The 22,597-nt window shown below is 40.2% G+C and overlaps 1 protein-coding gene across 8 annotated transcripts in view; it reads left to right on the forward strand.

Moving 5' to 3' along the window:
- The window catches only part of nin (ninein (GSK3B interacting protein)), an 87,347-nt gene that overhangs the window by 50,895 nt on the left and 13,855 nt on the right, over window positions 1-22,597 (forward strand). For 5 of the 8 annotated variants that reach the window (XM_039740997.1, XM_039741001.1, XM_039740998.1 and 2 more), the window contains 19 exons: window positions 50-190; window positions 299-473; window positions 567-677; window positions 2,768-2,857; window positions 3,049-3,187; window positions 3,408-3,529; window positions 3,971-4,896; window positions 5,281-7,002; window positions 7,818-7,934; window positions 8,565-8,634; window positions 9,762-9,950; window positions 11,507-11,623; window positions 11,736-11,840; window positions 12,157-12,270; window positions 13,952-14,098; window positions 14,223-14,402; window positions 18,254-18,403; window positions 21,366-21,467; window positions 21,984-22,091. In XM_039740997.1, coding sequence (XP_039596931.1) covers window positions 50-190; window positions 299-473; window positions 567-677; window positions 2,768-2,857; window positions 3,049-3,187; window positions 3,408-3,529; window positions 3,971-4,896; window positions 5,281-7,002; window positions 7,818-7,934; window positions 8,565-8,634; window positions 9,762-9,950; window positions 11,507-11,623; window positions 11,736-11,840; window positions 12,157-12,270; window positions 13,952-14,098; window positions 14,223-14,402; window positions 18,254-18,403; window positions 21,366-21,467; window positions 21,984-22,091 — 4,825 coding nt within the window. The remainder of the gene's footprint in view (window positions 1-49; window positions 191-298; window positions 474-566; window positions 678-2,767; window positions 2,858-3,048; window positions 3,188-3,407; window positions 3,530-3,970; window positions 4,897-5,280; window positions 7,003-7,817; window positions 7,935-8,564; window positions 8,635-9,761; window positions 9,951-11,506; window positions 11,624-11,735; window positions 11,841-12,156; window positions 12,271-13,951; window positions 14,099-14,222; window positions 14,403-18,253; window positions 18,404-21,365; window positions 21,468-21,983; window positions 22,092-22,597) is intronic. The other 3 variants (XM_039741000.1, XM_039741004.1, XM_039741005.1) reach the window with 3 other exon arrangements.

Genomic DNA, 22,597 nt, shown 5'->3' on the forward strand with positions numbered 1-22,597 from the left:
AACAGTGATAGCTTATGAGAGCTCATTGTTCACTTTTTCACTTTCTCAGGGAGCGTCTGGACCATGAAGTCAGGGAGAAGGAGAAGGTTCGTAATGATCTTGACAAGGCCGACAAGTTCAAGACACAAATGGCTACAGAAGTAGACGAGCACCACAGTGCACTTGAACGCCTTAATGACTATAACATCAGGTACTTCACCACAAGATGGAAAGGATCTGGTGCAATGTTGATGAGTTAGCAAATGTTCTGTCAGAAAGGAATAGTTCTGGTACATCTCTGAAACTCCTTTTCTTGCAGAAAGCTAAGTGAGGAATATAAAGAAAGGTTGGTTGCAGTGAAGGCTGAGCTGACAAATGAGAGAGATGTGATCCTGCATCAGGCGAGCAAACACCGGCGAGATCTGGAAAAAAAAATTGAGGGGATGAAGGAGGAGGAGGCATATCTCAGAGACCGTCTGACTCTTGCTTTTAAGGTACTGCGAAACAGCAAATTGTACACACGTGGTTCCATAGATGCATGTGATTCACATCTGATTCCAATAGTAAAACTAGGTAATGTTTTGTAGGAGAATAGTCGTTTGGAAATTGAACTCCTGGAGAACATGGATAAGCTAATAGAAAGTGAGAATCTGGCCAGCAAACTGCAAAAGAATTTGGATAGCATCTTGAGTGAGCGGGTAAGAAAACTTACCTACTTTTGTAACTGTATGTATATCAGAGTGTATGTAGGAGTAGACAAACATTTGTAGAATTGGTAAATGCTAAAAAAAGATATGTGTATATGTATGTATGTAAATTATTTATATACAGTATAAAACAAATCTTAATTTGTAAGTTTGTGTCTATGAGTGTGTGTGTGCATAATATGTATGTTATGAGTGAATACATAATATTACAGTAATCTTTACTTAATAATTATTCTGAGATTGTCTCTTGTTTAAATAAAACGTGTTATGGTGCATGCACAAGTTCACATACCCTGTTTGGTGAAATGCTTTGGTTATCATTGTTATCGTCCTCCATACACAGGAATAGCACTGTTGTTGTTACGCATACTGAGGAATGCAAAGTTATTATGTATGAGTGCTTAGTTATTTAGTGTGTACTGTGGTTATTCTTATAAAGTAATAAAATATAATTTGCCTACTATGTCATGAAACATAAAGTAATATCTGGAGAAAAACGTGCTACAGTGTGGAATCATTGTGGCTAGTACCTGGCTACATAAGGAGCTGCTGCAGAGCATGGAAGTTTACCTTTAAACACTTAGGGAATGCTTCTCTGCTAAAACCCATTAGAAATGGTGCATGGCCAATAGCAAGTCTCCTTAAGGATCCTAGTTTGAATTGGCTGACTGAGTTGAGGAAAATGAGGTGGCCTAGTACAGTTTTGAAGTGGTCACTGTTAATCATCCAAGAAATTTCTGATGAAGCGCAAATCTCAATTGGATCATGCCAGGAAATTTTGAATGAACATGTTGGTATGCATTGAGCGTCAACAAAATTAAATGATGATCAAATGTTCTACCTTCTGACCATGTTAGGATTTGAAAAGAAGGCTAGAAATAGAGTTTAATTACATTATGTATTATTAAAAATAAAAAAAGAAGAAGAAAGGGGAAGTTTTTGAGGACAGCACAGATGTCCAGAATTAAATGAAGACAAAACTTGGTCACATGACTCTTAAAGGTTCCCAGCATTGCTTTTGTAAGTGGTTAATAAATTCGGGACAAATATCATCCTAGGAGATTATTTTAAGCTGACAATCAACATTACATATACAGTATACTTTGAGTTATTTCTTTGAAATATGTGGAGCTCCGTTCTGTGGTCTTCTCTCTCTAGAATGAGACGACCAATGCTGGGAGTGCCTCGGCTTTATAAAGGAAAGATTGGAATGGGCGTAGTCAGTTGCACTCGGTGGGTGGTTTCTTAGGGCTGTGGGTGAAAACAGATGACACTGTCAGTGTCAACCCCCAACCCCCTCAGGTCCAGGAGTTGTAGTGCTTAGCTCTGAGCCCAGAAAGAAAACCCCATACATGCATGTGAGACAGTTTATATAATATCATGCACTTGCAATCAGCATTTTAGGTAGTGGGTACTCATATTTAGTGACTTAAACTCATTCTGATTTTTTTCAGAATTCAGTGTTCAAATTATCATCTAAAATTAAGAAAAATATGTTTGTCTAATCTGTCAGGACAAGAATACAGTAATTTTACAGCTGAGAACTTTTAAAACTTTCTGGATATAAATCTGGATTTTAAATCACATGCACAACATATGTAAATGGCATTCCGCTTAAGTGCATGCAGGTTGGACATGTGCCACTGCACATAAAACTAGGTACTAAATGGGATTCAGTATTTTCTTATGCTGCAAGAGAAGATGTGCATAACAGGGTGTACTGTATGAGCAACTCGGCAAGTGTAAAATCAAACACCTGCACTGTAAATGCTTAAAGATCAGACTCTTATTTATCATTGCAGGTCTGACTGTGTAGATAAAAGGGCATACATGTGCATATAGAGGGGCATCTATAATACAATGTGTAAATGACATTCTGAGTTAGCAACTCATTGGTTATGATATTGGTATCTGCATATATGAGGCATTCAAAGTGTAATGGTCATGACATCTCTAAAATGGTCACAGCATAGTAAAAGTTCCCTGAACAGGGTGGTTTACAGAGATGGTATATTAGGTCTTTTAATCTACTACTCTATCTTCCTGCCATGCATTATTTGTGCTTTGGTGCTTTTTACCAGTTTGGAGACCTGGATCCAAGCAGTGCTGAATTTTTCCTTCAAGAAGAGCGGCTTAGAAAGATGAGGGCCACCTATGAAGAGCAGTGTCGAGTAAGTCTGTTTCCTTCTACGTGGCTGTTTTATATTGTCTGTCATACTCCTCCAATTTACTTATTTTCTTTCCAACATATATATTTCTGCTGGCCATTCTTGATGCATTGCTGAACTGCCCAGTCTTCGATGTCTACATTTTTCTACAAATTCATTGCATTATCTGTTGTATTTGTATGTATCTTCTTTAGGAACTGCAAGACCGGATTGATGAGCTGCAGCTGGAGCTGGAGGAATACCGCACCCAGAGCAAGGTCTTCCGCACTCCAGTGAAACATTCCTTGTTAGAAGAATTTGATACGAAGAGTGATGGCATTAATCTAGATCCAGGTACTGCTCTAGGAGGCTCTAAACAGAGAGTTTCAGACTCTCTACAGATTAACTGATGTTTATTTTGATGATTGCTGGCGCATAGTCATTGTGCACATGGTGAAGCACGCCACCTGCTTCGGATTTCTTTTTACCTTTTTTTAATCCCAAATTGCATTTCTTGTCTACAACTGCAAATCTTAAGCATTTCTAAGTACATGTTGCTGCTGCTTCTTTCCAGATGTTGGTTCTGAGGAGGCTCACACTTTAAATATCAGTCTCGAGGCCGAGATGATGATGGAGCAAATGAAGGAGCACCATCGCCAAGATGTGGCTAGCATTCAAAAGGAGTTGGAGAGCAAGGTAGCTGCTGAATGTATTTGTGTACAACTTCAGCAAACAATAATACTCTATATGTCTACTACCTACTTGAGAGTACTGTATATAAAGTATAGGTTTAGGATTTGGATTTTGACAATTTTTTAAATCTGGATAAGCTATTAGAACAGCTTTACTATTAGCCAACTAAATAGGCTTAATGGACTGAGTGGTCTCTTGTTTGTCAGGCATTCTATCTGAGGGTATATAAACTAATAACTTCTATACCATATTGCACTTTACATAAGAGTGTACTAAATTCAGATTCACCAGAAAATAGTGTAATGTATTGATTTAGCTCATGTATACTAATTAATTATTTACTAGATTGTATGCATGGCAGCAAGTAAAAATGAAATATACTATTTTTTAGTTTGTTACTGTTTTTAAGCCTTAATGTACTTTTCACCTTTTTTGGCTCAACAGTTTGAAAATAAGTTGGAGGAAATAGAGGCTGCACACAAGTTACAGTTGCAGAACTTGGAACGGCACTGCCAGGAGCAGAAAGAAGAAAATGTCCAGGCTCAGTCCCTAGTTAAGGACTTGTATGGCCAGGTTGAAACTCTAAATGTTCAACTAGAAACAGAAAAGCAGCTGCAAGAACAGGAAAGAGAGAAGCTAGTGAGCCAGGTCAAAGGTGAAATTTCAGAGCTGGAGAAACAATGGTCAGAGAAGGTGGGTACAGCTCATGCCCAAATCTCTGAATTGCAGCAACAGCATGCAGAAGAAATGAACCAGTCCAAGACTGAGATTTTGGAATTGGACAGGAAGCACAGAGAGGAGGTAGCCAATATCCAGGCTGACATATCTAAGCTAGAGAGAGAGCATGCAGAGGAGCTGAGACTTTCACAAGCCCATATCTTTGAGATGGAAGAAAAATGGGAAAGGGAGAAGCATGCACATGCTACAGATAGGGCAGATCTAGTCAAACAGCATGCAGTAGAGGTAAGCCAGCTAGAAGCTCGGATCGCTGAACTAGAGAGGTGTCATGCAGAAGAGGTGAAGCAGTCAGAAGCTAGAATTGCTGAACTATCCTTGGATTTGCAAAAAATGGAGCAGACCTATCGAGTTGAGATGGCCATGCTGGAAAAAAAGTACATGGAAGAACAAGCACGTTTGGAAAAGCTGAGTGATGAATATCGGAGAGAACATGTGGCCGCTGAACGTGACAAACTGCTTGCAGAACTGGAGTTAAAAGAGGAACAATTCATGAAACAGTTCAGTCATGAAAAAGCCTTGCTTGAGCAGCAGCATGTTATGGTGCTTGAAGAGTTGAATGCAAAACACTGTGAAGAGAAAGACAAGCTAACTGGAATGCTAGAGAAGCTTGAGAAGAAGCTGCATGATGAGAGGTGAGAATGCCAGTTTTGATTGTCATAGTAGAATTTTCTAGAAGGTCTGCAAGTGTGATGGTGGAATATAGTTTCTTTTAAAATTGAGACCAGCCTAGATAACCACATAAGTGGCCTTTGGCACATTTGGGTGACAAGTGATTTCTGCTTCAGTTCATGCTTGGTATGTAGCAATAGAGCTTTGATACTAGGCTCCTCACATATTTACAGTGAGGAACAGATCTGTTGAATTAATGAGTCTGGGTGTGGTAGATGGTAGGATGGAAACTGTTTGGAATCCCATGCTAACTACTATAGGTTTGAGAACTTTAAGAGGTGAATCTATAGCATAGCATGTCATTGCATCGCACATGTTGATAATTCTCTAATCATTACCATATGTAGGAATAACCTGGAAAGACACTTTAACCAAATGATCCAAGAGGTGGAGGCAAAGTACTTATCTGAACAGCATGCATTTTCTGAGAGCTTCAAGACAGAAGTCAGTAAACTGAAGGCATTCCACAAACAGGAGCTGCAAGAACTAACTCAGCTACATGCTGAGGAGAAAGCACAATGGGAATTTGAAAAAGAGGAAACACTTCAGGAATGTGAACAACTTCAGGAGGCTCTGCAAAAAAAGATGGACCAGGAGAGGAAGGTGCTGTATGAGAGCCTTGTTCAGGAGAAAGATGCCCTAGAAAAGTGCTATGAGGACAGGCTTAGTCATGTGGTTAATCAAAACCAACAGCTTCTGAGTGAGCTGGATGCTCTGAAAGCCTGTGGACAACTTAAACATGAAGAGGCACTGCAGCCACTTGTGATTAATGAGTCACACGGATTACTAAATGTTAAAGAAGAGCTATTGACCAAAGCAAAAGATCAAGTCCTAACAAGAAATGAACAACAACAGGAGGCCACTGAAGACTTTGAGCAGAAACAAGCCAGTCCTCTGGCTTGGCTCCATACCTTTGATCAAAAAACAAACACTGTGTGCAGTGCTGAACATGAATCCTGGGAACAACAGTGCCAGACAACTGCAGAGATCTGCACCTTTGAGAGCAGAATTGGAGAACAGCAAACCAAAGCTCCACCTTTGAAAAAGCTACAGGAAGAGCACAAAGATCACAAACCCAAGAACTTTCACATGACACCTGAACCATCACAGTATGATAAGACTGAGCAGGAAAGTGGTGTCAAGTTACTTGAAGTACAAGAGAACATTTTAATTGAAGATACTGGAGTCGCAACAAGTATTTGTGATGGGCATAGTACCTCTTCTGGGACAAAACTACTTGACAGAGATGAAACTCCTAGTGCTGATGATGTTGATGCTCTTCAAGAAAGAATCCAAGCACCAGGACAAGAGATGGGAACCATTCCTACACTACAGAAAGAACTAGAATGTGCTTTTCATGAGTGCGACAAGTGCCATGTGAAAGTTTCTGAATTAACTGTAAAAGCTGAAGAACATGAGCATCAGAGTAGCTTCTTGGCTACTCTGCAATTGCAATTGAATTCTACCAATGAGGAGAACCTGCAGCTTAAGTTGCAGCTTTCCCACCTTCAGGGAAGGATTAGCAAATTGCAAGCAAGCTTTGAGGACAGAATAAGAACAACCAACCTAGAAAACCAGGAATGTCACCAAGAAATCTCTGGATGGATTAAAAGATGTGAAGAGCTAAACTGCAAAGTCCTACAGTTGTCTACTGTTCAGCAGAGCTATGAGGAGAGAACCCTAGAGAACCACATACTGAAACAGGAGCATGAAGTTCTTAAGCTATCCAGCCAAGAACTACAGGAAAGCATGGCAAAACTTGAAGATCAGCAGGCCAAAGAGACAGTAGTCAGGCTGACCAATGAAAATACCCAGCTATATGCTCAAGTGATGGAGCTGAAAAAGCAAGGAGAGGCCCTCAAAATCTTGCACCCTCAGGTGGAAATGGCCGATATGAATACCCAGAAGGATGAGAGTTTTCAGGATCTTAATGCACAGCTGTGTTCCAAGATCCAGGCAGTGTCTGAGCTGGAAGAAAGCTGTACTGCTTTGGAGTGTGAGAACACGCGGCTGAGATCCTTGGTGAGTGACCTCCAAGAGAAACTCCAGGAACAGACTAAAATCTGCAGGTAATTTGCCTCAAGAAAAATGGAACCTTAAGGACTCCCTGTCTGTTTTTGGCTCCACTAACCCTGCCTTACTGACTGATGGTAGCGCCTCCAGAATTCCTAGTCTTCCCAGAATCTCCATCTTTGCTGTTGTAGAGATCTAGCACATAACTGCTGTATCTTCTAAGAAATCACTAACATATTGGTTTTCCTGCTTTCAGAGTTTTAACTCTACTTTTGGTTCAGAGCTCTAGCTCTGGCATTCATGCTAATGCAGTGTTTCTTAATCGCCTTGGGATTTTGGCCTTATCTGAAGCAACATGGTAACACAACATCCCACAATTTATTTTTTCTCACCTGACAACTTTCATCCCTGCAATCCTTCCATTGCAGAGATATACAGTGCCATATTTTCTCCCATTCTCGTTGGCCTTCAGTGAAGTGTACAACATTTCCCTAGCGGTTGAGAACCACTGCTTTAGTGTGGCATCTAGCATTTTACTAGTCTATGGTATTAACCTTGGTTTCTGCTGCCTTTTCTCCCTAATTATATAGTCAACCTAGAACTTGCAACATCCATCCTGTTTTGGTGAGTTGGGTAAATGACTTAATTTATATTTACTTTATTCAGGTAATTGGTCACACCACTATTTTACAGTGTCTGTCTTTAATTCAAAACCTAACATTTTTCATGCCAGTGGCAAAAAAAAGCAAAACCCAGGAAAGTTCTGCATTTTTAAGTTCTTGGCCTGAAAGAAAAGATTCAGACTTTTGGGCTTTTCCTCTTTTCCAGCTTGCACTTTTTTTTTAATCCACCCCCTTTTTTGATTTTGTAGGCTTGAGGCCAGCAGGTTAGCAGAACAAAATATTAGTCTAAAGGAAGAGCTTAAGGAGAACCACGACTTGGCACTGCATTCACTAAAGGGACTTGGTGGAACCCAAGAGGAAATTCTGTAAGGAGTCCAATATGTGACTTTAAGGTTTACATAAAAAAATGTTTTTGCTTTCTTAAATGTGGTTCTCTTCTCTGTGCTTAAAGCACTAGCGTGATGTTCATAACCTTATTTAGAGGCTTGAGGTTTGTCATTCCTAATAATGATATACAAACCTTGGAAATATTTGGATAATTTATTTCAGATATGACATCTAAAGCGATTTGTATCTGGAGATTCATCCTGTAGAATTACTTTACTGTATAGCTCGGCATTCCTTCATAAGATGATCAGTCTTGATCTTCCTTTTTACTGGTGGGTGAAGCAGAGCAGTCTTTAGAATGTGTCAGCGGGGTTGACAAGTAAATTAGCTGGAAAATAACATTCTTAGATTTATGTAATAATCACATGTAATTAAGGATCTCATTTCAACATTGTTTTCGAATACCAACGTCTCTTAAGCTCTTATGACACAGTACGGATAAGAGGAAATGTGTGAGCTAGTTGTCCATCCAATACCACTCTTGGCAGTTTCAGTTTGCAGTCTCCTGTTCAAGTGTCTGGCCAGGCCAGATGAAGATGAAATGATAAGTTTCTTATTGCACAAGGCTAAAGAAGTGATTCATTTTACCTTGTGCTTTGTCTCTTCAGTTCCACAGTAGAAAAGTTAAAGGCAGAGAAGACTTCAGCAAAAAAAATGGTGGACACCTTAAGGGCACAGGTAGGTGAGTCTAACAGGGTGGGCTGGGATCAGTGTGTTTTGAGCACACTTGTTCATTATTCTGTTCCCATGGTTGTATAAATTTAATCCTCATGGTTAACTTTCAGCAAATTTGCTTATCCTAATAACCTCCTACACTCCATTCTTTGCTGGCAGCATTAGGTCCCACACTTGGTCATTATAGGGTACTGATGGGCATCTGCAATTTGATCCCTCTACAGACCATCTCCATGTCCTGAAGCGCTTCTTTGGCTGTAGTCTTTCATTCTAACCCTTTTCTTAATTAGTGACCTTTTTTCTGCTTATTAACGTATTTTCCCTTCATTTTAATTGACTTGTTTTTTTTAACAGTCAGTCCTCTGAATTGCATCATTTTTTTCTTAAATAGCATCCAAATAGAAATGAGATATGAAGTGAGCCAAATGATGACCATCTAAGTTGGGGCCTCAAACTCCAGCCAATTTCACTCCAACCAGTTTCTTAATTAGAAGTAAATTCTTAAAAGTATTTTAATTCTATGGCTTGTTGGTGCTCTCATTCTGTGACAGCAGATATTTCGAAAACTGTTGATTTTCTTGTTTCTAAGAGCAACATCAAAATGTTTTGTGGACCTGACTGAGACCTTCACCTTACGTTATTTTCTGATATTGTATGATGGACATGGGTTAGCTGGTCATGTGTTGCCTCGTTTTGTACTTCATTATTTGTTTGTCTGCTATTGGGGAAATAGCCGCAAAAATTTCTTGCTAATTAAGAAAAGGCTTGGAATGAAAACCTGCAGCCACAGGAATAGCTCTTGTACAGGGTGGTCCAGATCTAATCATGCAGATCCAGATCGTCTGGATGACTTGGATTTATGGTGGGACGATTCCAGTTCGGCACAAAGATGATTCTTCATGTTGTCAGTTCACACACTTCTCAATGGCCCAGGATTTTTTGGGTGATTTTCTATGCAATAAACTTAAGTTCTAGCGTAATGAAAATTGCATAATTGGATCTGGACCACCCTATAGACTGGAGCTGCAGAGCCCTGCTTTAGATTGTACTGTATATGCTTCATTTTGTGTATTTCCAGGTGTAAGGCCACTAGCCCATACTTTAGCTCTAATTTTATGATTCTTCTACAGCTTGCAGAAGTCCAAACTCACAGCGAACAACTTCAAAGGGAGAATGCTGAGTTGTCTTTTAAGATTGGTCAGCTTTTGAGACATAGGGAGAAACGAGAAAGTGGACGACGTGGGCACAGCCATCACCTTGAGGAGATGAACAAGGAAAAAGATGCTCTTATTGCTGAGCTTGGAAGTGAGAAAAAACAGGTTAGGGTTTTTAGAGCATTGAGACCATAAGGTAGATGTTGTGGAAAATACAGATAAAGAACAAATCTTGAGCTATCCTTATAAATGAACTCCACCATGGATGTCCTAGTTCAAAGAAATAACACTTCTTATGTACAATAAACTGTTATCAGAGAAAAAATCTAAAGTTAAATGTTACATACAGGCAGTCCCCAGGTTACGTACGAGATAGGGACTGTAGGTTTGTACTTAAGTTGAATTTGTATGTAAATCGGAACAGGTACATTATTTTAATAAATGCTATTGTTGACCAACTGTAACTACCAACTGTAACTAAGTGCTCTGCCAATAATTGATGGAGTTTCACCTCTCTCTGACCTTTTTATTATTTCTACTTTATTTTCAATAGTGACGGTTTTTCTCTTTACTATATCACCAGCACTTGCATCAGATTTGTCTTTCAGAGACATTCTTGAAGGGTGAAGACAAAAGGTTAAGATGAGGTCTTCTGCACAGCACTGTACACGCTATCACAGCAGGAAGGCACCAGTTGTCAACATGTCTGATGTACTGGCAAGAGACAACTTCCTGCTATGTACTTAACAGTACAAGCAGGCTTGCTATTGAGAATGAATGGGGGCGGTGAGGGGCGGTTCATCACCAGCCCACCTCACAGTCACCTCCACTACAGTACGCTGCCAAAGGCTGGTAGTGAATTGCCCACCACCGCCCCCATTCAACAGGCAGCTATCTGAGGCCCACTACAATGCTACCCCCGCCTCCCCATTCACTCTTAATGTCCTCCGTTCAGCCACAACCTGGTCACCGCTTGCGGCATTACCAGCCGCCCACCAAGAACAAACGGGGCAGCCGTGTGTGGTGGGCGGGCAGTGAAACTGCTTGCCGCCAGGAGCCGCCTGAGGGACACTACACTGCGCAAGCAGCGAAATCGCTCCCCCAGGCTCCGTCCAACCACCGTTTGCAGCGTCCCCAGGCCAAAGATGACGGAGCAGCAGTTACTGAGGCACATGCGTCGCAGCTACGGCCCTGTTTGTAAGTCGTAGGTCAGATGTCTGAAACCTGGGGACTACCTGTATATCTAATTTTCTAAATTAAATGTGCTGGTACAAGTGTCAGGATGTTCTTGTTAAATAGGCAGGTAGTTTCAGTACATTTGTTTCTATTACATAGGCCAGGCATTGTAGTTAAATAGAAAAGACTGAATAGGTGACTGTGGGTTAAAACTGCAGCATGCATGCAGTGCTCATTGGGTTTCCTGAATGGCTCACCTACCAGTTTAGATATGTCAGGCAGACCCACATGGAGGAGATCAAAGGAAGAGCTACTCAGGGTTCAGACAAAGGACAAACAATTTTAGGAGGCAGGCTTTGTAAAGTACCAAGCCAAAAGTATTAGGCAGGGCATGGGCAGAACTGTAAATGTAAAAGTGGCAGAGAAATAAAATATGCAATTTAATTCAGAAAGGGCTAACTCTTGAAAATGATGAAGTACTTGTTTTATATGATGTTCGTGTATAATTGGTACTGTTTTTAATGACTATCTTTATAATCCTTCAGATAATCTCACGCTTGTCTGCCCTGGAGGTAGAGCTGTCAAAGGTTCAAGAGAGGAGTGTGTCATTGGAACAAGAGAAGACCCGGCTTAGCCAAGAGCTGTTTGCTGCTAAGGAACAGGTGAGCTAGGGAATGTTGACAGGAGGTTTGTCACTGGAGTGGCATTCTTTCTGTGCTTTTTGTATACAGTACATATAACAATCCTAACTTTTACTGTTTCACTTCTTGACAGCTTGCCAAAGCCATCCAAATGCAGAGTGAACTAAGCAACAAGAATGAAAAACTGAGCAAGGAGAAAGAAGTTCTGAGTGAAGAGTTGAATCGCTGTGTAGATAAGGTCCATATTTTCTACAGGTCACTTTACTGCTTTCATGGGAACACAGGTTGGGGGAGTCAACTTGGGGTGCACAAGCCTCTGCCTTTAAGTATGGATTCAACTTGGCCCAAATCTGGAGGTGGATAAGTCAAAGAATAAATTGGCAATGCATAGACATGGTTTGGGAAATGCTTGATTTAAAAAAATCAAATACTTTTCCTTTGCTTACACATCAAGAATTTGAGAGAATTTAGTTTTTTTCCTGTCTATAAAGCCTTTCTTATCCAAGGAGGAAAAGCAAAAAAGTCACATGTTCATTGTGTATTTTTGTCTACAGGTTGCAAAAGCTGCTTCCTTGGAAAGCCAGCTTGCTCATCTCAAGACGGATAGGCAAGCTGCTGAGCAGCTTGTGGGAATTCTGAAGAGTCAGTTGTCCACTTCTCAGGAGAAGGTATGTCAGCTTTTCCACTGTGTGAACCTACACGTTGTTCTTGTTATTAGGTGTGTTGTTGGGAATGCAGGTTGTGCCCTTTACTGTTATTGTGCTACAGAGCTCCATGAGATATTGGCAATTTTTCTTTCTGGAAAATTAAGCTTCATTTCACATAAGTCTTTTAGTCTTCACATTCTTTGACATATCACAACTCTGTTCTCTGCCTACTCACTATGTCTGCCACAGAGTCACTTGAGGGGGAAAGGTGTTCCAGGTGTTTTCAGGAATATCCATGCCTGCCAGTTATGATGAAACTCCAGTGTACCTGGATCCTGCTCTTCTTAAAATCATACGCCAATATCTAATCTACTTTTCCTTTCAAAAATTTTAGAAAAGGTTGTTGCTGTGCTACTTGCAGAGTTCTTAAAGGAGCAGGTTCTCTGAAATGGCTTGTATTAAGGTTTCCAGTGATCATACGATGGCTACTGATGCAGGGGGAATCTTGGTCATGATTTTATTGGATCTCAGTTCAGCATTTGACACTGTAGATCATCCAATCCAAATTCGTAGGTTAAACCACTTGATTGGTATTTCAGGTTCTGCTTTGGATTAGTTTGTCTGTCTTCAGGATAGGAGCTTTTCTTCTTTCAGTTGGAAAATTTGACCCTTCTGCAGTGTCATGTGGGGATCCTTAGGGTTCTATTTCGGGGCCTGTGATGAGGTGTCACCTGTTGTATGGCTGCACTCGAGTCCCAATCTGGGTGGTTCTTCGTGTGGTGGGTGCAGCAACACGCTGTAATCAGTGCGTGCTCCCAACCTCCTCCTCCGTCACCTCTGTTTTGAGCCACATTATTAGACAGTTGACTAAGTCATGCTTTTTCATTTAAGAAATATTGTCAAACTGAGAACTATTGTGTCTGGGGCTGAGATGTAGGTGCTTATTCACACTTTTTATTTCCACTTGATTGGGCTTTTGTAATGGAATTTTTACTTATTTGAACAATTCATGTCTATTCTGTCTTCAATCCGTTCAGAATGCTACTTCAGGGCTTTTAACAAGAATAAATAAATGGTCCCATATCATTCCTGTTTTATTGGCATTACATTGACATAATTTTATAATTCGTTTTAAAATTCTTGTTCTTGCATAATATGCCATTTGTGGCCAAGTTCCTGAATATTTGTTGCCACTTCTCCATCATTATTCTCCAAGCTGATCTCTTAGGTCCTCTGATCTGGGTCTGCTAAGTATCCCCATCACTCGATTAAAGACTGGTGGTGATCAGGCTTTTGTGGTGGTAGCTCCAAAGCTGTTGAATTCACTTCCTCTGGCCCTGTATTCCGAAAACACTATGAATAATTTTAAAAGAAAGACGTATCTTTTTAAACAGGCATTTGATTAATTTTAGATCAACAATGTCTGCAATTCTTATGAGTATTTTTATTCGTTTTGATTACTTATTTTATATGTTTGTATGTACTGTATTTATTTTTGTATATGTGAAGCATGTGACCCTGTCTTTGAAAGGTGCTATATAAATAAAGTTTACTTACTAGTTTACTTGGTAATGTGTATTTCAAATCAGAAGCTTTTTACAGGCTTTAAGAGGATTATATTTCTGAATTACATTAATGTTTCTGTCCATTAATTCTCCTCATGCTTTCTCTATAGATCTGATTTTTCGTTTTTTGTTGCCAGGTACATAGTCTAGACGAAGCCCTACAGAACAGCAACTTGCAGATGTCGCGACTAAAGTCTGACCTGCGTGTCTCCCAGCAGGAGAAAGAGACACTCAAACATGAAGTAATGTCCCTGCACAAACAGCTGCAGAATGCCAATGACAAGGTATGGCTTTGCACAATCTTACTGTGGCTAGGATGAAGGCAGAGGTATCTACCCCAGGTCCCTCATAGTATTTCCCACCTTCTTAGCATATAACCCATGAAACCTACATTTTCTGTTGCATTAGAACCAAGTTCTGGAGCTGTCACTACACTCTGCAGGATATCAGAACCAGCACAAAAAACTCTACTGGGATGACCTGACAAGACTGGTGGAGCAGGAGCAGCAACTACTGAGGCAGGAAAATGAGAGGCTTCAGAAGGAGATGCAGAACACCAAAGGAGACCTGCAACATTCAAGGGAAAAGGTAGGCAGGATAACGCCTTGTTGCAAGAGAACCCCAGGAAGTAAATGTTGGTGCTCAGTTTCGGAACAGTTCCTCTCCTTTACGAACAGCAAGTAAAAAACAAAGCAGTATTTGTTGTGAAGATCTCCTCAGTACTTACCATTTCTGTACTGAAAACCTTGCCTATTGTACCTGTTACAACTTTTTTTTGTTTGTTCATATTTACTGAATTGTGGAGTTAAAATGCAGAATTCCAGACAAAGTGTATCCCATAAACCTTGATTGTGCACTGAAGATTTTGTGTCTCTCCGTAACTCTGATCAAATTAGAGAAATGCATTTATTAGGCTGAGTAGTGTTCAAGTATATTACTTTCCTTTATTTGACTTATTTGAATGGCAGCAACTCCTGTACAAAAACCCCCATCTGGAATATTCAGTAAATGAAGGTTGGAATATTAAAAAGAACAATACAATTTTAATTTTTGCTTTCAAATTGTGAGTGCCTCTCCCCGTTAGTTAGAGCTATGATAGATAGACCCACAATCTGTTACTGCAGGAAATGTTCATTTGAATACAATTACTAGGTTGGTCCCAGCTTAGAGATGTAGGTCTTTTAAGGTTATTAAGCTGTGGTGAGATATGATTTAGTTTGTTTGTACTTAACTTGCATTGCTTCATTTCATTTGAACAGTGTGTCTCTATTATAACTGCTATTCTATAGGACAATTGCAAAAAACAAAACGATGTAAACTACAGGAGAGTCTGTGTAAAGTGTGATGATTCTTTAGTGCCTTGCACTCATGGGGGCGAAAAAAGACTTGGGTTCCTCTCAACCCTGTAAGTTAAATGAGGCTTTGGAGTAATGGTACTGAACCTTGCCCCACTCAGGAGCCACATTGACAATACTTTAATTTTGCAAGAGCCACAATCCAAAAATGTCCCTGTCCTCCCTGAAACAATTATGCATTTGAGAATAAGGATAATATGTTTTTAAGGGATGAGAAGCATCGCATAATAACTATAATTTATTATCACTGCAACCACAAATTTCAACATTACTGACAGTGTTTCAATATTATCATTATTAAATGATTTCTAAGTGTTGATCACAAAGTCCATAACCGCAACAGATACCACATTGCTGTTTTTGACAGCCTATAAGAGTATAGCAGACAACATTGCTTATCATCACTGTCCATTACTGCAGGTAAGAAACTGACAGGACATTGCTAATAATTTTTCCCAGTCTAAAACAGCAAATTGCTCCACTCAAACAATGCAGGAACCTTCTCCATTCTTCAACAGTCACCACCATATCACACACCCTGGCATGCGAAAATCTTCTTTTCTTCTTTTTTTTTATTTTTTATTTAAATGCCAGCTACAAACTCTGGTATGGGGACTAATCCTAAAGCTCTCTCTGGATAGTGATGATCAATTTCCGCATCGGTGAGAAATGCATGAAAACTAAGTACCTTGTTATACTTGCTGGGAGCTCGACATAAAGGTGCACAACAAAAACTTCTTTTTCTCAGATTTTCTCGCCACTAAACAAAAATCACAGCTGAAGTAGGAACAAGAACAATGTAAGTGACTGATGTGTGTGTGTGAATGAGAATGAAATGAATTCTGCTGACATTTTTTTTTAATTTTTTTTTTATTATTAAGTAGGACTTAAAAGAGCCGCAACTAGCTTTGTTAACTGTTAGTAGAATACCACTACTTTAGGGTTTGTGTAGCTTGAACTTTCACCTGGACAAATTCTTGTTTATACTTTTATATATACAAGGGGTCCTCGGGTTACAGCGCAGTTCCGTTCCAACAGCAGTGATGTAACCTGAATTCTGATGTAAGCCGAAACACGCCCTAGCCTAAGTCACTTGCCTATCTTAACATATTTGCAAAATCATAATCTAGAACAGGGGTGCCCACACTTTTTCAGCTTGCAAGCTACTTTTAAAATGACCAGGTCGAAATGATCTACCTACATTAAAAATGATATATATATATACACACTGGGTATACTTTATACATAAAATATATATTGTTGTACCTTGCATAACTGAATTACCTTTATGGCAATATAACAATTCAATACATTTATGGTCACTACAGTATTTGGATTTAATAATCTTCATGTGGGAAAAGGCTGACTCACATAAATAAGTAGAGTGGAATAATGCAGTCAAGGAGCTTTTGAATTCAGTCGAGTGAAAAATGATGGCTGTCCGATTAACTGCGATTTTAGTTCCCTCTTTTCTCCGATCGCTTTTCAGAAGGAAGTCAGTTTCGTAGTTTTTATGAACAGTTCGAAAGTGCCTTTCCACATTTTCCTTCTTAAGAACAGCAATGATAGGTTGACAGATCAGACAAACGCACTTCGATTGTGACATTGTGAGAAAAAAATCCTTTTCCAATTCCACATCCAGCCCATACCCTCCCCAAACAATTTTTTTTTTAAATCCCTTCTTTAGTCGATTATAAATTGGAAGGCTAACTAGATCACAGCTGGAGTTTTGCAGTAGCTCGCGTGTTTGATCATGCGTGCGGGATGACCAGTGTGTTAGAAGAAAAGATATTGCAGACTGGCCACCCTGTATGTCAGTCAAGTGGCAAATGCCATAGGGAGGATATATGATAGACTAACGTTTAAAAGTTTTTTTTTTAATGCAATGCTATTGACCTGCACTACCTTTGCGATCTACTGGTCGATCGCGATCGACGCATTGGGCACCCCGATCTAGAACATAAAAACACAACTAAGCCACAGAAAAAGGAAAAGGACATAAATATACTGTACTGTATGCTGTACTGTAGGAACAGAAAAAATGAGTGTTAAAAAAAAATCCTTACCTTTATTCCTTCTTGCGTCTCAATTTTTATGGGAGTGAACATTGTAAACTCGAAACATTGTATGTTGAGATGTTGTAACCCGAGGACCCCCTGTATATCTATTCTATAAAAAAATCCTGGGACGAGACGTGACTTTTTCAGAGAGATACTTTCAAGTCACGTGAGAAGAGACTTTGTGCCAAGAGATTTAACAACGCCTGGGGCCGGAAATAAGACAAAGAGTAGAGGACAAAGTAGAATATCGTAAAAGAAGTTCAAAAACGTTGGTGCTGTACATATGCAGAGCAGGTTGGAGATAATGAAAGTACTAAAATTCGAAATTCTCAAAAAAATGATTGTAAAGATCGCATTAGTGCAAACGGAAATTATTACTCAGTGAAATAACAGAACAGCAAAAAGAGATCAACTTTAAGTCGGAGACTTGTAGATGGTCTAATTCGTGTTGCCATCAGGGAAAGTAGTGTTTCTTCCCAATGAAGAGGCGTATCTGCGAGAATTAAAAGATTTGTTGTTTGGTGAAAGTAAAATCCCCAATGCGAGCGGCATAAAAGCGAAACGGCTTGGGCGAATCCCTCTAGTGTGTGTGTGTGTGTATATATATGTGTATATATAGATATAGATATAGATAGATAGATAGATATAGATATATATATATAGATAGATATATATATATGTATATGTATGTGTATATGTATATTTATTTGTTTATTTGATGCCAGCACTGTTTGAATAGCTCCACTTCAAGGTGCCATGCCATGTGGCAGCCTTTACAGAGTCTCTCTTTTTTGTTTTAAAATTTATTTAGAAATATTAATGGCTTTAATGTAATTAATGTTTTTAAATAAGAATGTTACGATTTGGCATCTGGCTTGTTACCATAAATTTTTTAATGATTTTTTTAAACTAAACTGAAGTGAGTCCTTTATTTGGACAGGCTGTATAACCTGGATTGAGATTTGCTATCCCTGCAGAGGGTGTAGAGATTGTAAAATAAACTACCTCTGTCTGAAATTTGTAGATCCGGCAGTTAGAAGCTGGCGTCCTGTCCCTGAAGCAACACAAGCAGCACAACCAGAGTAGCCTTGTGAAAGTACTTGAACAGGAGAAGCTCGCCCTGCAAAGAGACCTGGAGCAAATGCGCAAAGAACTTCTGGCTGCTAACAGGAAGGTAAGAAGAAATGTATTTATGTTGTAAACTAACACTTGAACGTGGAAGCTGTTTTTGTGTAATTAATTAATGTTATTAATCATCCATCCATCCTCTTCCACTTATCCGAGGTCGGGTCGCGGGGGTAGCAGCTTAAGCAGAGAAGCCCAGACTTCCCTCTCCCCGGCCACTTCTTCCAGCTCTTCCGGGAGAATCCCAAGGCGTTCCCAGGCCAGCCGGGAGACATAGTTCCTCCAGCGTGTCCGGGGCCTCCTCCCAGTTAGACGTGCCCCGAACACCTCACAAGGAAGGCGTCCAGGAGGCATCCTGATCAGATGCCTGAGCCACCTCATCTGACTCCTCTCGATGCGGAGGAGCAGCGGCTCTACTCTGAGCCCCTCCTGGATGACTGAGCTCCTCACCCTATCTTTAAGGGAAAGCCCAGACACCCTGCAGAGGAAACTCATTTCAGCCGCTTGTATTCACAATCTCGTTCTTTCGGTCACTACCCATAGCTCATGACCATAGGTGAGGGTAGGAACGTAGATAGACTGGTAAATTGAGAGCAGGACCATGGTCTCGGATTTGGAGGTGCTGATTCTCATCCCAGCCGCTTCACACTCAGCTGCGAACCGCTCCAGAGAGAGCTGAAGATCACGGCCTGATGAAGCAAACAGGACAAGATCACGGCCTGATGAAGCAAACAGGACAACATCATCTGCAAAAAGCAGTGACCCAATCCTGAGTCCACCAAACCGGACCCCTTCAACACCCTGGCTGCACCTAGAAATTCTGTCCATAAAAGTTATGAATAGAATCGGTGACAAAGGGCAGCCCTGGCGGAGTCCAACTCTCACTGGAAACGGGCTCGACTTACTGCCGGCAATGCGGACCAATCTCTGACACCGAACAGCTGTTATCAGGGGGTCCGGTACCCCATACTCCCGGAGCACCCGCCACAGGATTCCCCGAGGGACACGGTCGAACGCCTTTTCCAAGTCCACAAAGCACATGTAGACTGGTTGGGCAAACTCCCATGCACCCTCCAGGATCCTGCTAAGGGTGTAGAGCTGGTCCACTGTTCCGCGACCAGGACGAAAACCACACTGTTCCTCCTGAAACCGAGGTTCGACTATCCGACGGACCCTTCTCTCCAGAACCCCCGAATAGACTTTTCCAGGGAGGCTGAGGAGTGTGGTCCCTCTATAGTTGGAACACACCCTCTGGTCACCCTTTTTAAAGAGGGGGATCACCACCCCGGTCTGCCAATCCAGAGGCACTGTCCCTGATGTCCATGCAATGTTGCAGAGACGTGTCAACCAAGACAGTCCTACAACATCCAGAGCCTTAAGGAACTCCGGGCGTATTAATTATTAATGTTATAATTTGGCCTCTAGCATGTTACCATACATTTTTGAATGAATTTTTAAATTAAATTGAAGAGATGCTAATTCCAACACAAGACCCATGCAATGGCCTAATTCCACTGCATCACAAATAAGCTGCAAACTTGAGAAATGTTGCATGGTGAGCATAAGAGATCTGATGGCTGCCTACGTCTATAATATCAGAGAATGTAAAAATAGTAAAAAAATGTAAAGTGGGGATATATTAAACTTTCCTGTATTTACTTGGTAGCAGTGCCATTACCGCTGCCTAAATTGCTCCAATATGCCCTGTTGGAAGAGCTGCTCGTTTGAAAATAAAAAGGGTGAATACCCGTGGCAAGGATAAAAACATTACAAGTCTGTCTGGAGATGGAAAAGGCAACAATCCAGAGTGAAGACTAAAATAAAGTGGAAAGGACTCAGACCTGGGCTAACTTCATATAATGAGAAATGTTCAATTGCTTTTAAATAAGTTGAACTGTTACATCATATCTCAGTAGCAAGTTACATAAAGTTCAGGTGCTGTGATATTTAGGTACTGCAGAGAACTGGCTTACACCTCTCATTTCGGACAATATTTTAATGCCGGATGGGTTTCATCAGACTGAGTGAAAAAAAGAGGAGGACTAAAGAGTTTTGTGAATGGGCAGTGATGAAAACCGGAGCATGGTATAATTGAAGCTAAATGTGTGATCCATGCGTTGAATTACGGACTAAATTTGTCCATGTCACTGTCCAGGAACAAGTTACATCATCCTGGCTGACTTGGCAACAGAAATGATTTACTCCGTACCAATATCCTTTAGATTCTCAATGCGGGTGACTACAAAGAAGGAGTCGATGTCTATTCCTTTCTTGAACATTGCTCTGTCCAAATATTAATGCCTTTAAATATAAACCTTTGGCACAATCCGAGCTGGTCTGACCTCCTCTTACTGCCACCTACAGGCCTGCATTAACAGTAGCAGCTCTCTGTAATTTAAAGCAAGATGTTTTTATGTGTGATTGGGCGGAGTTGTTGTTGGTTATACATATTTTTCTAATATGTATATAATATATTTGGATCTTCTGTAAAATGTTAGTTTCTCTTAGGGACAAATAAAGAATCTTTTTATCTGTCTATCAGCCAGCAGTGGTATTTATTATGCAGTTTTTAGGAATGTAGTAGTGACTGTAAGTAACTCATAAGTAACAGAGGCAAATGTTTATTTTCATTTAATCTGGTTGTGTATTTTGCATGCTCATCTATTCCACAAATAGCTTGTAGCTTGCAGTTTTTGTAATCTAGCTACTTTAGGGGAGAGCTGCGAGTCTGATTGTTAAGGGCCAAAAACCATTCAGATCATACTATGGTCACAATAATTTTAGTTTAGCCTCTATTGCATATTAATTACACTCATTCTGCTTTTTGGATACATGTCTTGTCATTAACTAATTAAATATTGCCTTTGTTTCATTTGAGTTTCCTCTGCATCGTATTACATTTGTAAAACCATATTTTGTCAAACTGATATATACAATACCAGGCTCAAACAGTGCAACTTGCTACAACTGTTATAAAGAGGTTTTCATTCCCTATCTGTTCTTCTTGGCAGCTGAGTGACCTGAGCGACAGTGTTCAGGAGGTTGAAAACCTGAAGATGGAAAATGAAAACCTACGGGTCAGGCTGTCAAGAATGGAGAGAGAATTTCTTGAGGTCTGTACCATGCCATTTTGGTTTTGATTTGTAAGCTATCAAAGAGGCATCCATCACAATAAAATGCGTGCTCTCTCATATGTTAGCCCTAGCAGCATATGCAACTACCCTGCCATCTTAACCCAGGCTGCACTTCCTTCTTGGTTATCTTGGTCCTGGCCCAGGACTAACTGCTCGGTAGGTTACAGCAAAGTGGTTTATATCCAGTAAGCCGCTCTTGTCTAAGTACTGGTCAAAGCCCTTTTTATAGTAGTCTTTTTTTTTTTTTTTTTTCCTTAGCTCACCCTTTTTTCTCTTTTATTCCAATATGATAATGATGGTGATGATATACTTAATCCCTGAGGGGAAACTGTCTTTTTGCATGACCTTTGGGCGGGTGCCTGATTTACTACCTTAACAGTAATAAAAGTGATTTTTTCAGGTTCTGTTGCCTGGCTAAAAGAACAAAATTGATTTATTTTTATCTCTGGCTATGCATTAACACACCCTAAAATGATTTTTCTTGTTCCCTTACAGACCCAACAGTATATCCAGGCTCAGAACAGGTTGCTACAGACAGAACGCAGAGGAGCATCGAGGGCTCAAGAGCCAGCCAGCATGGGACCTGATCTCAATATGCAGCAGGTAAGTTTCAGTAGGGAGAGGTATGCGTTTCAGTGTTAGAATCACTGGGGTTTCCAAATTGAGTTAGTAACTCTTATCAGAAATGTTAAGTCTTGTGGAGGGTAAAAAAATAAAAAAATTTTGCTTCTTTGAAAAACTGTGTAAATGAAATGCATGCCTGCCCCAGAAATTCTTGTCTGTAGTGTTTTCCACAAAGAAATCTTTCTAAATCTTCATTCAGCCTACATAATGAACATACTCATCTAGAGTCCAGCAGGATGAGCTGTTGAACCTGACAGGAAATTTTACAAGTATAACACATTGTATCACATCATTCTCAGACCTACTTAATGCAATTGAGGGTCATGGACAGACATGTTCCAGCAATTGTGGGCACAAGGCAAGAATCGGATCTGGACAAGGTGTCATTTGAATGCAGAGCTATGCACTTTCTTTACCTATATGTCTGATGGTGAAGGGATTGTAACTGTTTGTTGTTTTAAAGCACTTATTCTTCCTTTTTGTCT

The sequence above is a fragment of the Polypterus senegalus genome, chromosome 18 (assembly GCF_016835505.1).
Source record: "Polypterus senegalus isolate Bchr_013 chromosome 18, ASM1683550v1, whole genome shotgun sequence".
Classification (NCBI taxonomy): Eukaryota; Metazoa; Chordata; class Cladistia; order Polypteriformes; family Polypteridae; genus Polypterus; species Polypterus senegalus.